Source organism: Phaseolus vulgaris, chromosome 1 (assembly GCF_000499845.2).
Source record: "Phaseolus vulgaris cultivar G19833 chromosome 1, P. vulgaris v2.0, whole genome shotgun sequence".
Lineage (NCBI taxonomy): Eukaryota > Viridiplantae > Streptophyta > Magnoliopsida > Fabales > Fabaceae > Phaseolus > Phaseolus vulgaris.
The window spans coordinates 49,351,395-49,365,647 of record NC_023759.2 but is presented as its reverse complement, the minus strand read 5'-3'; the positions used below and the strand labels follow the sequence as shown (position 1 = coordinate 49,365,647).

The window sequence follows — 14,253 nt, the reverse complement described above, 5'->3', positions numbered from 1 at the left end:
CACAATGATTAAATAAGTACATTACAATTACGTGATCTGTGAAAACATTATTGCCCCATTACAATGATTAAATAAGAATGCTACTAGACGTATGGGACTGATATGGCGAAATCATGAGTACAACTTTTACTTGTTCATAGGAATGGTACCCCCATTATTGCCCAATGGGAACACACGTAAGTGGAGAGGAGGATATATATGCATACCTATATTATAAATATATGAGAAACTAAAAGTTTTTTTTTTTTTTAAGATATAATTAATTGGTGGGGTTCTTCTATAATCATTAAATACAATTAGTTCATTTAATTTTATTGGTATTTGTAGAATAAAATTTAAACTTAGTATACAGAGTATTTAATATTTAATATTATAAGATTATGGGTCGAGTTCGTGATGAAACGATTCTAATGTCGATTTATGTAAATAATGATTATGAACTTATTAATATCATTAGCTTATGTTAGAGACTCTGGGGTTGTGAGGTCATGGGCCAAGCCCAATAATAGGCTGAAAGCATATATGATATTGACATCTGGAATTTAATGTTTAAGTTTATTAGTCTCATTGGCTTACGCCTGAGGCTAGGGGCTATGAGGTCATGCGTCGAGTTCAATCATATGGTGAAATGATTTTAATGTCGATCTCACGATCTCTAAAGTTAATGAAAAATGTTTCATTTATTTCTCATGAAGAGGGGGAGGACGTTAATTATGGAGATTGACTGTATATGCGAGATTGTAATTAATTTGAAAATATAACTTAAAATAAGACCAAATACAAAGAGAAGGAGAGTACTACCTTATATAAGGAAAAAAAGATGATCTCATAAGACACAACATTTTTTAGGTTTAGAAACCACGGTTTTCAGCTTAACTGTATGTTCTAGTAAGAAGACATCTCTCTTAACTAGAACATTTGTAAAACTTTTTCTACCTCCACAACATATATGAAAAAAATTTCTTATTTCACAAGGCAGCACACACACCATCAAACCATTTCTCTTGCAAACCACTAGGTACATTCCAAACACAATTTCCATGATGGTGAGTAATTTTGTTGTCTTGCTTTACTCTTTTAATGTTCTTTCCTCAATGGTAAGTAATTTTTGTTGTCTTACTTTACTATTTTAATGTTCTCTAGGTTTAATTTTTATATTTAATTTAATACTCTTTTATGCATTAAAAATTGTTTGTATAAAACTATGTTAGTGTTGGATAATTCTCCTACTTTTTAAATTTTGTTTTATATTTTAATATTTTCGTAATAACAATTAAAAATGACTTGTTGGTTAAATTTTGTGAGAAGGATAATCATAAACATTTGGAGCATTCAAATCATTTTGGTCAATAATAAAAATTATTTTCATGAATTCAATTATGTTATTAATTAGAATGGATAGAAAGTTTATTAAATTAAAAAATATAGAACTTCAGGAATTAAGTTACCAAAACTGCAATGTACTTATGCTTTTGAACATTTTCTCTTATCATAATCATTTTGTTAGAGACCTTTCATTTAGTTATTTCTAAATTATTGAGTTTTAAATTATATTTATTGCAGGTAAAAGAAGTGTCAAGCTCAAGTTCGATCCACTATCGGAAGTCAGTTGAAAGGTGGAATCAAGCAATACCAACAAACTTATTAGCTTCATTGGCTTATACCTGAGACTAAGAGGCTGTGAGGTTATGAACCGAGCCTCATTATGTGATGAAACGGTTTTAATGTCAATCTATATAAATAATGTTTATGAACTTATGAACCTCGTTGTCTTTTGCATGAGGTTGGGCTATGAAGTCATATCTAAAATTTAATATTTAAGTTTATTAGTCTCATTGACTTACCCATGAGACTAGGGGGTTGTAAGGTTATAAACCGAACTCAAAATGATTTTAATATAAAAGATCTCATCTATGTTTCATAAAAAAAAAAACGTTAATTATAAATATTAAATGTATATATAAGATTGTAATTAATTTAAGAATATATTTCAAAATGACAGACTAAATTACAATATTTTTTAAAACTAAAAATCACTGTTTCTTACTTAATTTTTCTAACTCAATTTATGTTTTAATAAGGAGACATCTCCTTTAATTAGAATAATTCTTCATTTAATAAAATTTAATAAAGAAAGATGTTTTAAAAAACTATAAGATTTTCAAGAACTCAAACCAATAATAGTAAATAGCGATAATACATATTACATCCATGCAAAGATGTTGGCGCAAACAACAAGACATAGTTAATTATAGTTGAACATAAACATAATCTACCAATAACAAGATTACGATAAAACTTATTATTTCCTTTCACGTTCAAACACGACTCCCTACGCTCTGCGCAGACACGTAAACCATGAATTCAGGATCGGACTCCAGTTGCGCCATTGTTTCAGCCGCCAAAACCACCTCCACATCCACGCTGCCACCGCCACTACTCCCGGGAAACGCCGACAACTTACCGTCAAACTTGTTTGCTCCGCCGCTCCGCACGGTTACGGGCCGCCCCCATCCAAAATCGTTGTCATACATCGGAAATCTTGGCGAGCTTCCCATCTGCACAGTGGCGCCGTCATGGTTCCCTAACTCGTAGCACTTGGGATCACTCTCCCAATTCTCCACATTGCGCTGCACCGTAGCGCTATCAAACGCCTTCACGCTCCTATTCAGTTGCTCTGCGCACCATGGAAGGTCCTTCGACACCACATCACCCACCTTTGCACACGTCGTAATGCTCTGAAGCGCATTTCCGAAGTAACAGTCCTCCAACTCGGGCTTCATGCGTTTCCGAATATTAACAGCCGTTCGAAACGACGTCATTTTAGACTTCTCCATATTCCTCGCCCTCGTCACCACCTTCCACATCAGTGCGCACAACGATTGGAACGAAGAAATCTCTGTTCTTTCACCCCTTACGCCTTCGCTAGCTGTTTTCAGTTCTGTGTCGCCGTTCAGTTTCGCCGTCAACTCATCCGCCACATCAACGTTCTCCGCCGTAAACATGCTGCTGTTCACCGAGGCTTTCAGCTTCTGAATTGATTCACGGCTGAAACTGAAAATTTTCTCGCGAAACGGCGCGTCAACATTGAAGGTGACCTTGATTTCTACTTAAACAAAGAAAGTTAGTTACTCTGCACTCTGTATATAATTATTAATTTTCTCTATAATTCAAAACATTTCATTCTTGTTTTTATAAATAAATTTTAATTTATTTTACTACTAATACCTTTTACCCTCAAAACTCTTTTCTTATCCAATAATTCAAATTAATAACAACTTACATTTTTTCTTTCTTTTTTAATTAATTAAAAGTCATCTGAGAATAAAATTTCCACAACAACATTCGTCTTATATAAAAATATATTGAAGATTGTGAAAGAAGAAAAAATATAATAATATTTTTTTAATTAAAAGTTATAATCATAAAGCATTTATGTATAGAAATTAAAAAAAAAGTTTTGATTTCAAGTATTGTCACCTTTTGGCAGTCGAAGCACGACGTTCGAGGAGAGGATGGAATCCCGACGAAAATCCGGGAGCCTGGAGGGACAAGCGGTTTCTCCTCGCGAAATGGCGGCGAAAGTGTTAAAGAAGTTCCAGAAGGTGGCACCGTCGGTGACGGCGTGACAGACAGCACAACCGACGAAAACGCCGTCAGCGAGTTCGGTGACCTGAAAGGCCATGATAGGGGAAGAATGAGCAGCGTAGCTAATTTTGTGGTGGAAAGGGAAGAGGTGCTTGACGGTTGGATGAACATCGGACGACGACAGGAGGTCGGCGACGGAGATATGAGTGGCGGTGGCGTGGATGAGATCGACGCCAGCGTCGTTGCATGCGATGTAGACGTAGCCGTCAACATCAGTTTTGAGGCGACCTGCAAAGGGAGGGAAAAGGGAGAGTGTGTGGGATAGTGCTTTGGTGAGATGAGGGATGAGAGGTTGAGACGGTGGAGATGGGGTGGTGAAGAGACACCCCTTTTGGATGTAGTGACATAAGAGCATGTTAAGGTCTGAGATTGAGAGTTTCAGATCTCCCACAGTGGAGTTCTTCAGAGGGACAACTTTGCATTTTGAAATCACTGTGACTGAATCACAAGGAGAAGATGGAGAAGACATTTTTGTATGTAACAAAAACGAATGTGTTCTTCAAACTCTTGTTTCTGTGGAAAAGAGAACGATGGGTGTGCCTTATTTATACTAACTACCAAACATGTATGTGTGCTCATACCCTTAAGGATAAACACTTTTAACTCTTCTTTAAACATCTGAAAATAAATTATGGAGGAGAGAGATAAAGAAGAAAATAAGTAATAAATAACCATATTAAGAAGAGAGAAGAAAGAAAAAAAAATTATGTGATGAAAGACCATTGTTATTATTTACGACCCTTAAAGTTATATATAATTTTTTATGTAATAAATTTATATAATAAAAATAAATTTGAAATTGAATAATATGAAAAAATATTAAAACAATAATATTAATAGTTGTAATGTGATATAAAAAATGTGAGTGATAATATGGTTTGATAATAGTATTTAATATAAGAGTTTTTATGAAAACAAAAATCAAAAGTGAAGAAAACACAAAATAAGATGTTACGCTATAGGTAGTAGCAGTTTTATTTACATAATAATTTAAGGATAGTTAATGTCTATTTGAAATATGCTACGTCAATTAGAATTTATTCATTTATGTGGCATAACAAAAATAATTAATATAACCAGTTTCTATATGTTTCTTGCAATTTAATATTACATGTTTACGTTTCTAGTTTAAAAGAGAGAGAGTAAGTCAAAAGATCATTTATAGCGAAATTGATTTCACGAAAATCAATGAAATAGCAATTAATACCATTTAAATATTTGACTATTTTACATAATTAAAACTATAATAACTTTTTTTCTAATGAAACAGTTCTACGTTTTCTTTATATTTTTATAGTTTACATAATAATACTGGAAAAAAATTATTAACTAAATATTAATTTTAGAAATATCAAATTCAAATTTTTTTCTTTCTGAATTTCTAACCATTCTAACACGTTCTAATACAATTTTGAAAAAAAAAACATTAATCTTTTAAAAATTAAAATTTGTTGTATAAATTTTTATTATGATTATAAAAATAAGAAATAAATTCTTTTTGAACCACACATGAAAAATAACACATTTTTCTTCAAAAAAAAAGTGAGCACATAAATTTCTATTGTCAATTTATATAATTCATAATTATATAATATATAGATCTGTGTCTCGTATCCTACCTTTTAAATATTATATGTACTCGTGTCAATGTTTTTATTATATTTATGCTTTTGTTTGATTTTGAAGATAAATTTTAGAAAAGATAAAAAATATTTGAGAATAAAGATAGAAAAAAAATGAGTTCGTTTGAATTAAATATTTTTATTATAAATTTAGTTTATATTTATTATTATTAATTTAATTTAATTTTATTATTATTGTTTTATTTTTGTTATATTATATCAATTAGGTTATAATATAATAAATTATTTGTATAATTAATTATGTTATAACATAATAATTATATATATTATCCTATTATTATAGGTAATATATAATTGATTATGTATTTCGAAAGTCTCACCTTTTTTATGTCTAATCCATTTTAGCATTATTATTTCTTAACGAATCATCGTCACATAATTATGTCAACAAGCACCATAGCTTAGTTACAGATGTTAATATCATATCAAACAATTTTTGTTTTGCATGTATTTAAATTTAATATATTTTTATTTTTATTCAAATAAAGGGATCAAAAGAAGACTAACTCCCTTAAATTCATCTTGTTGAGAATACTCACAGTATATAAATATAAGAGGTTAATTATTTCTTTCATTTAATTTTATATGGATTTATAAATCCTGATAATTGGTACACTAGCAACTGTTTTTTTTTTTTGTTATAATTTACATTTGAAGTGCCTTGTAATTTCCTCTTAATGTTTATCATAAATAATTATTTTTATTTGAAATCTGGTAATCAATTTCTTAAAACCACTTGTTAGTATTTATTTTAATTCATTGATTCTTCAATTTAAAAAGTCAATAATCAAAGCAATTGTTTATAGCATCAACATTCAATATTGAATATTTAATGGGAAAAAAAGTCTTTTGCAAACATTTAATGTAAGTTATTGAAGGTCCTTTTTTTAATAGCACTATAAAAAAAGGATGAACCTTTGTGTTAAAAAAATATAGAAACTATTTAAAATAAAGAAAAAAAAATGAAATTAAAATAAAAGTTAATAAAAAAATTAAAAATTAATAAATGAAAATAATTGATAATAATACAATAGTTTATATATGATTATTTTTATAATTATTTTCTCTTACTATACATATTATATTACATTTTTTTTCTTCCATCTTTTCCATGTTCTTATAATAATATGTTCTTTAACAATTTCTTTTAAATTTAAAATTTATTACTAACCAAGGTGTCATTAAAAAATATTAAATAACAATTAATTTAAAAATAATAAATAATTAATTATATTAACTAAATTGTCAGAATTGACCCTTTTTCTTCTGTTTGTGTGTGACAAGGTTTTAGTTGGTGGCAGCCACTATTATAATTTTGCGGGCCACTGTTATATCTCTGCAACGTCAACTGATTGACCCATAGTCTGCACCACTGCATGTCCACCATTTAATGTAAATGCAATTTTTTTTTAATAAAGATTGAAAACTAGGATGAATTTCTTTATAAATATATTTTTAAAACATAAATAGTATACAAACTTTTTAAATTAATTTTTTATTTTTTTTGTTTATAAATTAATTTCTTAATTTTTTTTGTTTATAAATTATTATTAGTATAATTATTATAAAATATATAACAGTTTATAGTTAAATAAAAATAACTTTTGTTTTAAAATTATGACATCATTATATTAGAAAATTATTAAATAAAAAAATTAATTTAAAACCAAAAAAATTATTATATTAACTAAATTAAATTTTATTTTAATTAATTATTATAAATATTTAACATTGTTTTTTCAAATTACAAATCTTAGAAAAAATAAAAATATATAACGTAATTGACCTAAATTAGTTAAGTTTATCCGCTGAATTTAGTAGAATTAAGTCCAATAAAAAATCTGTACCTGTAATTTCATTTGATTTCATATTAAGGATTATCACAATCTCTTAGGCCAGTATAAAATTCAGTCCTTTGTCATTACCATATTATTCAATTAACAAATATAAAATGTACAATGCGAACTACAACATTTAAGGATTTTTGAAAAATCTACCACCAAAAATAATGAATTAGAATAAGTTTACTATATATGTCACTATATAATAATTATCTCCTTATTTCTAATTACTTGATGTCAATGTGTATGCATCTTAGATTATCAATAAAATAAAAAATATATATAATAACATAATTATTATTCTTTTAATAAAAAATTTCATGTTAGACAAATAGCATAATTATCTTTATTCAATATATAATTAATAGTTCACATGTTAGATTTGTGACTCTAAATTTATACTATTTTGATTATTTTCAAACAACATAATTTATTTAAACAAAATCACAAATAAAATAAATATATAAATTAATATTTATTTTATATTTATAATAAATATTCACATTCATTTCATTGAAGAGACAAAGAAAGTGAAAAAAAAAATTAACCTAGAATGAAAATTGTCTTGCTTGAACAATTTTTTTTTATTTAAACAAAAATCCAACTTAAAATAATAATGAGTTGTAACTCTATTTTTGGTTGGACCAAAAATCTTTCACTTAGGACCAAAAACAAATGTTTGATTTCTAGTTCTATGTTTGCTTAAATAGAAATAAGACTAAAGAGCAAAACTTGAATCTCTATTATGTTTTTATTGGACTAAAATCTTTAGCTTAGATAAAAAAAAAAATCAATTTCACATAAGATCTACTTTAACAAATACAACTTTCAAACCTTTTAAAAATCATTATCATATTATTCAATTAATAAATAAAAAATGTAGAATGACAACTACCTACTTAGATATGATAGTTATTTGTTTTAAAATTGATATAGTCCAACTGAAATTTAGTTATTTTATAATATTAGATTGGCGTACTCCCTGAATGGTAATAGTAATTTATATATGCTTCGTGATATTATACAAAATCATAAAACAATTTTGGTCATGTAATAATATAAAATATCTTTTCATATTTTTTTTCTCATGATCATCTAACAAAATAAAATAAGACACAACTTCATACCGAATTAATCTTAACTAGTTAAGATAGGTTTGGTGTATTTAGAAAAGATTCTTGGTCTTATGTAGTGGTCCGGGAGCAAAGCATGTGAGGTTGATGAGAACAATTAGAAATAAATAATAATAAAAATTTGGCAGAACATTGGATAAAGATTGAGACAAAACATATATAACAATTATTTTAGAGAAAAAAAATGTTAAGATGCATGCACTTGAAGGTGTTTAAAACAGGAAAATGCTAATCAGGAGAATTTCACACATGAAAACGCACTAAATAGAGATGGTGTTATTTGGAAAAATTATAAAAATGGTGCAATTTGACACTGAAAATACCTAAACGGATAAACGCACAAAAAATTACGTATATAGATTCGCTATTAGTAAGTACAACTTTAATCATTCAAAATAATTTAAATATTTTCAATGTATACAAATTTTAATTTAAAAAAGAAATCTTCATGACCAAATATAATTTTTGATGAAAATTTAAATAGAAGTCGTCATCTATATATACAAATTTAATTAAATCTCTGATTTGTTATAATCTCTTTTAAATTAAATCATCAATAGACGATATTAATTTCAGTTAAATAAATTAAAACAAAATCATACTAAACAATGACGACTTGTTATAATTTATTTACATTGAAATTATTATTCCCTATCATAACTTGAATTAGAAAACAAATTAATAGATTAAAGACTTAATTAAATTTGCATATAAGGAAGACGACTTTTATTAAAATTTACGTTGAAGTTGTATTTGAAAATTGTAATTTCTTTTTCAGACTGAATGAGTTTAATTATTTTGAAAATTGAAATTGTACTTGTTGACGAATACTCTCCATATATGTAAATTTTTTCGCATTTGGCAATTTACTTATTTTCAATGGCAAATTATAATTTTTCCGTGTTATTTAATTGTTATGACTTAGTTTTTCTTTAATAGGCAAGTGTTATGGCTCGGTAGAGCCAATAACAAACTTAATAAATAAAAGAATGTACAATGAAACATTATTAATAATAGAAATAAACATTTTTATATTATAAAAAAAATGTGAACAATCCTTATATATATCAAAAAAGAAAAATTTAGTCTTTTCCTAACAAAAATAAAACCTCCTACCAACAATAAACAAAACTTCTGCCAACACCTAAGACAAGCTAACATTGCAAAAATATCATATAACTAACCTCATACAGATCAAATGATGAAGACACTAATCAGAAGAAGAGAAAAAAAAAATGAAGATATCTTGGAAGTAACTCACGACCAAACCTTCACTTAAACAAAAGTAAATATTTTTGAAACATCAATCACACCATATTTAAATGTGACGTTGTTTATGTGCTTCCAAATTTCACTTATTATAGCAATTCAAATTGTTTCTCAAACATCATTAACAGATTCAGATGCTCCATTCATCATAAACTATAAAAAAAATGATATCATGAGTCATTGTGATTCATTAACGTTACTTCAAATCAAACATAACACTAACTCCAAACTACTTAAGCTCTTTTTACTTTTAAAAAGTAAATAACGACGCTACCTCTCATTCACCTCAACTTATTCAGAAAGAAAGAAATTATGATAATTTCTACCCTTAAATTAATATAGAGTTTCTTCCATGTTATTTTTTATAAGAGAAATCTTTGAAATAAATGAGGTGATCTGACCCAGTTAGCAGAGTGACAATATCTATCTTTCCAAACATGGATTGTGTATGAATGAAGTTTCATGTGGTGGGAACAATGGAATCTTCTTTGGAACCATTAACATTTGGAGTATATAGAATGTAACAGAGACCATTATTCTGTGTCTCAACATACATGAAGTGATGTCCAACCTCAACCACCAAATTTGGCAGGACATTCGAGTTAAAGAAGATCGAGGCTAAAGCAAAAAGGCATCAGAACTAATTATACGTACAAAACACTAATTACAAGACTACGCACTACCACAATCCTCTGGAATTCCACCTTGTTTTTGGCATGCACACTTTCAGTTTATAAAAAATTTAAATAATTTATATCTTATCATGCATCATCTGTGATGTATTTAAGTTAAATTCGTCAAGGGAAAGTATATTTTCTACTACTTTGAAGGTTGTGTACTACATCTGTATGGCAATGTATGCAAATGTGGATTTTAAAAAAAAAAATTATAAGTAGTTCATAAAGAATTTTCCTTCGAAACACAACAATGGTTGTATGGTTCTTGAAATTTCAAACTATCTGATTTGCTCTCATCTCATCGATGTTTGTTTAATTTATCATTTACAAATCAACACATTTATTAATCTACATTAAACTTATTTTTACAAATGAAATTTTAACTAACTAAAAATAAAACCTTAAAGTTGTCATGAAACACAATTTCTACTTAAATGAAAGAAAAAAACTAAATATCCTAAAGTTATAAATATAAGCACGACTTCTACGTACCATATCTTAAAAAAAAGTAAACTATCCAAAAGTGCTTCATATCATGATTCCTTTACATAAATTAAAAAAATAAATTCATTTTGAAAAAAAAAAAATGTTTGAGGACTAGGTCCTCTTCCCAACATGTGTGATTCGTGTTGAAGGATTCGGGTATCTCATCTAATCAATTCAGCCCGAATCAAAATACAAACTTTCAAAAACTAGTCACACAAATCTCTATAAAATTGCCTATTATTAGTGAGATCAGGTTTCAAATTGAAGCTGTATTGATGCTTTAAACTAAGGTTAATGTGTGTGTATATATATAATTTTAAAACTGAAGAAACAGTAAATAGGTAAGAGGGTGGTTCACTTCACTTTACACAAACGACATTTTAGATATTTTTAATATTTGTCAATATAAAATTGAATTTATTGTCGCTATAATTAACCTTTAGATGTTATGTCGACCTTTATTATATGGGTTGTCGATATTTATGAAACTCTTAAGCTAAACTTGCGTAAAATAGCAGCAGAAGTATTGTAGCAGTTCTAAAGAGGAACACAAATAATTTATATTGTTCTAATTGTTAATAAATTTGACAATCTTTCTCTTACTTAGACAATAGTATTCACGATAATATTTTTTTTTAATTAAGTATATATAAACTCCTTTCTTTCTTTCTTGTATATTTTTTTTAATATATTAAAATTTTCACGATATCTTCTCTGTATCTGATTTTATTATTAGTTTAATTTAATAATAAATGTCGTCTTCTATTTAAGATAGATTATTCAAAATTTATTAATTTACGTTGATATGCTATTATTATTCTTAAATATGAATGTTGATAGAGAACCTGTTTATATTATTTAATATCAAGTTCAACCATAACGCTAGAGCCCCTAATCTCAGACATAAGTCAATGAAACTATAAGTCAAGTTTACTTTGACGATTTCCAATCAACCTACATGTCTCTTAATATTGGATTCGCCCATAATACTACCGTCCTAGTATCATATATAAGTCAATAAAAATAAAATTCAAATTTATATTATGACGATATAGAATAAACTAACATCTCTTCAAATAAACATTATTTTTGTTTCAATACATTCAAATGTTTTTAATATGATGAGATAAGAATTGATTGTCGTGAAATAAAATTTTATATATTTAATTTTCAGTGAAATCCAAGCGGAATATATTAAACAACGTAGCTTTTTTCTTTTCCGATCTTTAGGAAATGTAAAGACAGAAACGGACTTTTATTGTAGATTTTGACGAAGTGAAAGCAATAGTACGTTCTAAAAGTGATTATCCAGACTAACCGGACACATAAAACATGAACTCGGGATCAGAGTGAAGTTGGTCCATTGTGTCAGGCGCCAAAACCACTTCCAAATCAACGCTACCGCCGCCATTCCTCCCGGGAAACGCCGACATTTTGCCATCAAACTTGTTGGCTCCGCCGCTCCGTACAGCCAAGGGCCGCCCCCATCCAAAATCATTTTCATACATCGGAAATCTGGGTGAGCTTCCCATCTGCAAGGTGGCGCCGTCGTGGTTTCCCAACTCAAAACACTTTGGCTCACGCTCCCAATTCTCCACATTGCGGCGCACTGTATCGCTGTCGAACGCCTTCACACTTTTGTTCAGTAGTTCCGCGCACCATCGGAGATCGCTGGATACCACGTCACCTGCTGCTGCACACGCGGCAATGCTTTGAATCGCATTTCCAAAGTAATAATCTCCCAACTTCGGCTCCATGCGTTGCCGAACATTAACTGCCATTCGAAACGTCGTCACCTGAGGCCCTTCCAGATTCCTCGCCTTTGTAACCGACCGCCACATCAGCGCACACAAAGATTGAAACGACGAAATCTCTGTCGTTTCGTTAGTTATGCCTCTAGTAACCGGTTTCACCTGTGTATCGTGGCTCAGCTTCCCCATCAACTCAACATTCTCCGACAAACAAACTTTCCCACCATTATTCGCCACGGCTTTCAGCTTCTGAATTGATTCACGGCTGAAGCTGAAGATTCTCTCGCGAAAGGGTGCGTCAACGTCGAAGGTCACCTTGATTTCTATTTCAAAATATTAGCAACTACACAATTTACTGTAATTTTAAACGTTGCTACTATTAAATTTTGTTTTGACACAAGATTCATTTTCTATCGCGAATATTTTTTTTTTGAAGTTAATCAAGTAAATTATCATCAATGGAATATGTTAAATGGTGATTACTCATCAATTTTGGTAGTTACAGAACGAAGAGAATAATTGAAACTAAATTTTTTTTAATGTGACAATTACCTTTTGGCAGCCGAAGCAGAATCTTGGAGGTGAGGATGGAATCCCGACGAAAATCCGGGAGCCTGGAGGGACATACGGTTGCTCCTTGAGAAACTGCAGCGAAGGTGTTAAAGAAGTTCCAGAAGGAGGCGCCGTCGGTGACGGCGTGGCAAACGGCGCAACCGATGAAAACGCCGTCAGAGAGCTCGGTGACCTGAAAGGCCATGATAGGGGAGGAATGAGCGGTGTAACTGATTTTGTGGTGGAAAGGAAAGAGGTGGTTGAAGGTTGGATGAGGATGGGACGGTGACAGGAGGTCGGCAACGGAGATATGAAGAGCGGTGGCGTGGATGAAGTCGACGCCTTCATCGTTGCATGCGATGTAGACGTAGCCATGATGGTGACTTTTGAGACGACCGGCGAAGGGAGGGAAAAAGGAGAGCGTGCGAGAAAGCGCGTTGATGAGGTGAGGGATGAGAGTGTGAGAGGGGAGAGATGGGGTGGTGAAGAGACACCCCTTCTGAATGTAGTGAGAGAGGAGCATGTTAAGGTCTGAGATAGAGAGCTTGAGATCTCCTAGAGTGGAAGTTTGGTGAGGCACAACAGTGCATTTTGAGAGGACAGTAATTGCATCATCACAAGAAGAAGAAGAAGAAGACATTGTTACCATGCACCACTTGCTTCCCTTGAAAAGAGAACACAGCATATGTCCTACTTATAGGCCACAAGGTGGTAAGTGAGATTTGGTTTCATAGTATTTTTTAGATCTTTTCTCTGACTTAAGTTGAAGGTTTGATTTTACCTCACTTTTAAGTTTTTTTTTTTCCCTATATAGGTGTTTGATCCTTTAATCTGTCTTAATTTATGTTATTGTCTAATATTTTTATGTTTGAAAAATATTACATTGTCAAGTCGTTAATGATTTTTTTATATAAAGGTTCAATTATAAATGTATATATTATTTATTTTTATAAAAAAAGTGTCTTCATTCATGCCCTATACGAATTCAGGTTCTGCAGCCTCCATTAAGAAATAAGGCGTATTTTCTTTAAGTCTGATTTATTCTATTTATATACGTGGAAAGAAGAAAATATATCCCATATGATGCTGACCAAGAACCATATTCCTCACTATTCTCGCAACTATTGCAAATCATTTTTAAACACTTTTACATAACTACATGCCGTATATTATCTTAATTTTATTAATTATATCACATCCCAGTAAGGTGGAACCACCTTTGCCAATAATATCTTCAAATTAAATCAAGCTGA

The 14,253-nt window shown here is 29.8% G+C and overlaps 2 protein-coding genes across 2 annotated transcripts; both read right to left on the bottom strand.

The window, feature by feature from the left end:
• Positions 1 to 2,140: 2,140 nt before the first annotated feature.
• LOC137816256 (uncharacterized acetyltransferase At3g50280-like) lies at positions 2,141 to 4,166 on the bottom strand. Its single transcript, XM_068619333.1, has 2 exons — positions 3,481 to 4,166; positions 2,141 to 3,106 (listed from the first exon to the last, which is right to left on the bottom strand). Exons 1-2 carry the CDS (start codon positions 4,115 to 4,117, stop codon positions 2,319 to 2,321), a joined length of 1,425 nt encoding a protein of 474 aa, XP_068475434.1. The 5' UTR covers positions 4,118 to 4,166; the 3' UTR covers positions 2,141 to 2,318.
• A 7,673-nt stretch (positions 4,167 to 11,839) lies between these two features.
• LOC137815039 (uncharacterized acetyltransferase At3g50280-like) lies at positions 11,840 to 13,661 on the bottom strand. Its single transcript, XM_068618060.1, has 2 exons — positions 13,001 to 13,661; positions 11,840 to 12,771 (listed from the first exon to the last, which is right to left on the bottom strand). The coding sequence occupies exons 1-2, from the start codon at positions 13,647 to 13,649 to the stop codon at positions 12,011 to 12,013; spliced, it is 1,410 nt and encodes a 469-aa protein (XP_068474161.1). The 5' UTR covers positions 13,650 to 13,661; the 3' UTR covers positions 11,840 to 12,010.
• Between the last annotated feature and the right edge of the window lie 592 nt (positions 13,662 to 14,253).

Excerpts from the sequence above, each read along its gene's own strand:
- LOC137816256 (XM_068619333.1), bottom strand. The coding sequence starts at position 4,117 with ATGTCTTCTCCATCTTCTCCTTGTGATTCAGTCACAGTGATTTCAAAA. Across the intron at positions 3,107-3,480 it reads CGTGCTTCGACTGCCAAAAG|AAATCAAGGTCACCTTCAAT; the intron begins GTGACAATACTT and ends TTGTTTAAGTAG.
- LOC137815039 (XM_068618060.1), bottom strand. The coding sequence starts at position 13,649 with ATGGTAACAATGTCTTCTTCTTCTTCTTCTTGTGATGATGCAATTACT. Across the intron at positions 12,772-13,000 it reads TCTGCTTCGGCTGCCAAAAG|AAATCAAGGTGACCTTCGAC; the intron begins GTAATTGTCACA and ends ATTTTGAAATAG.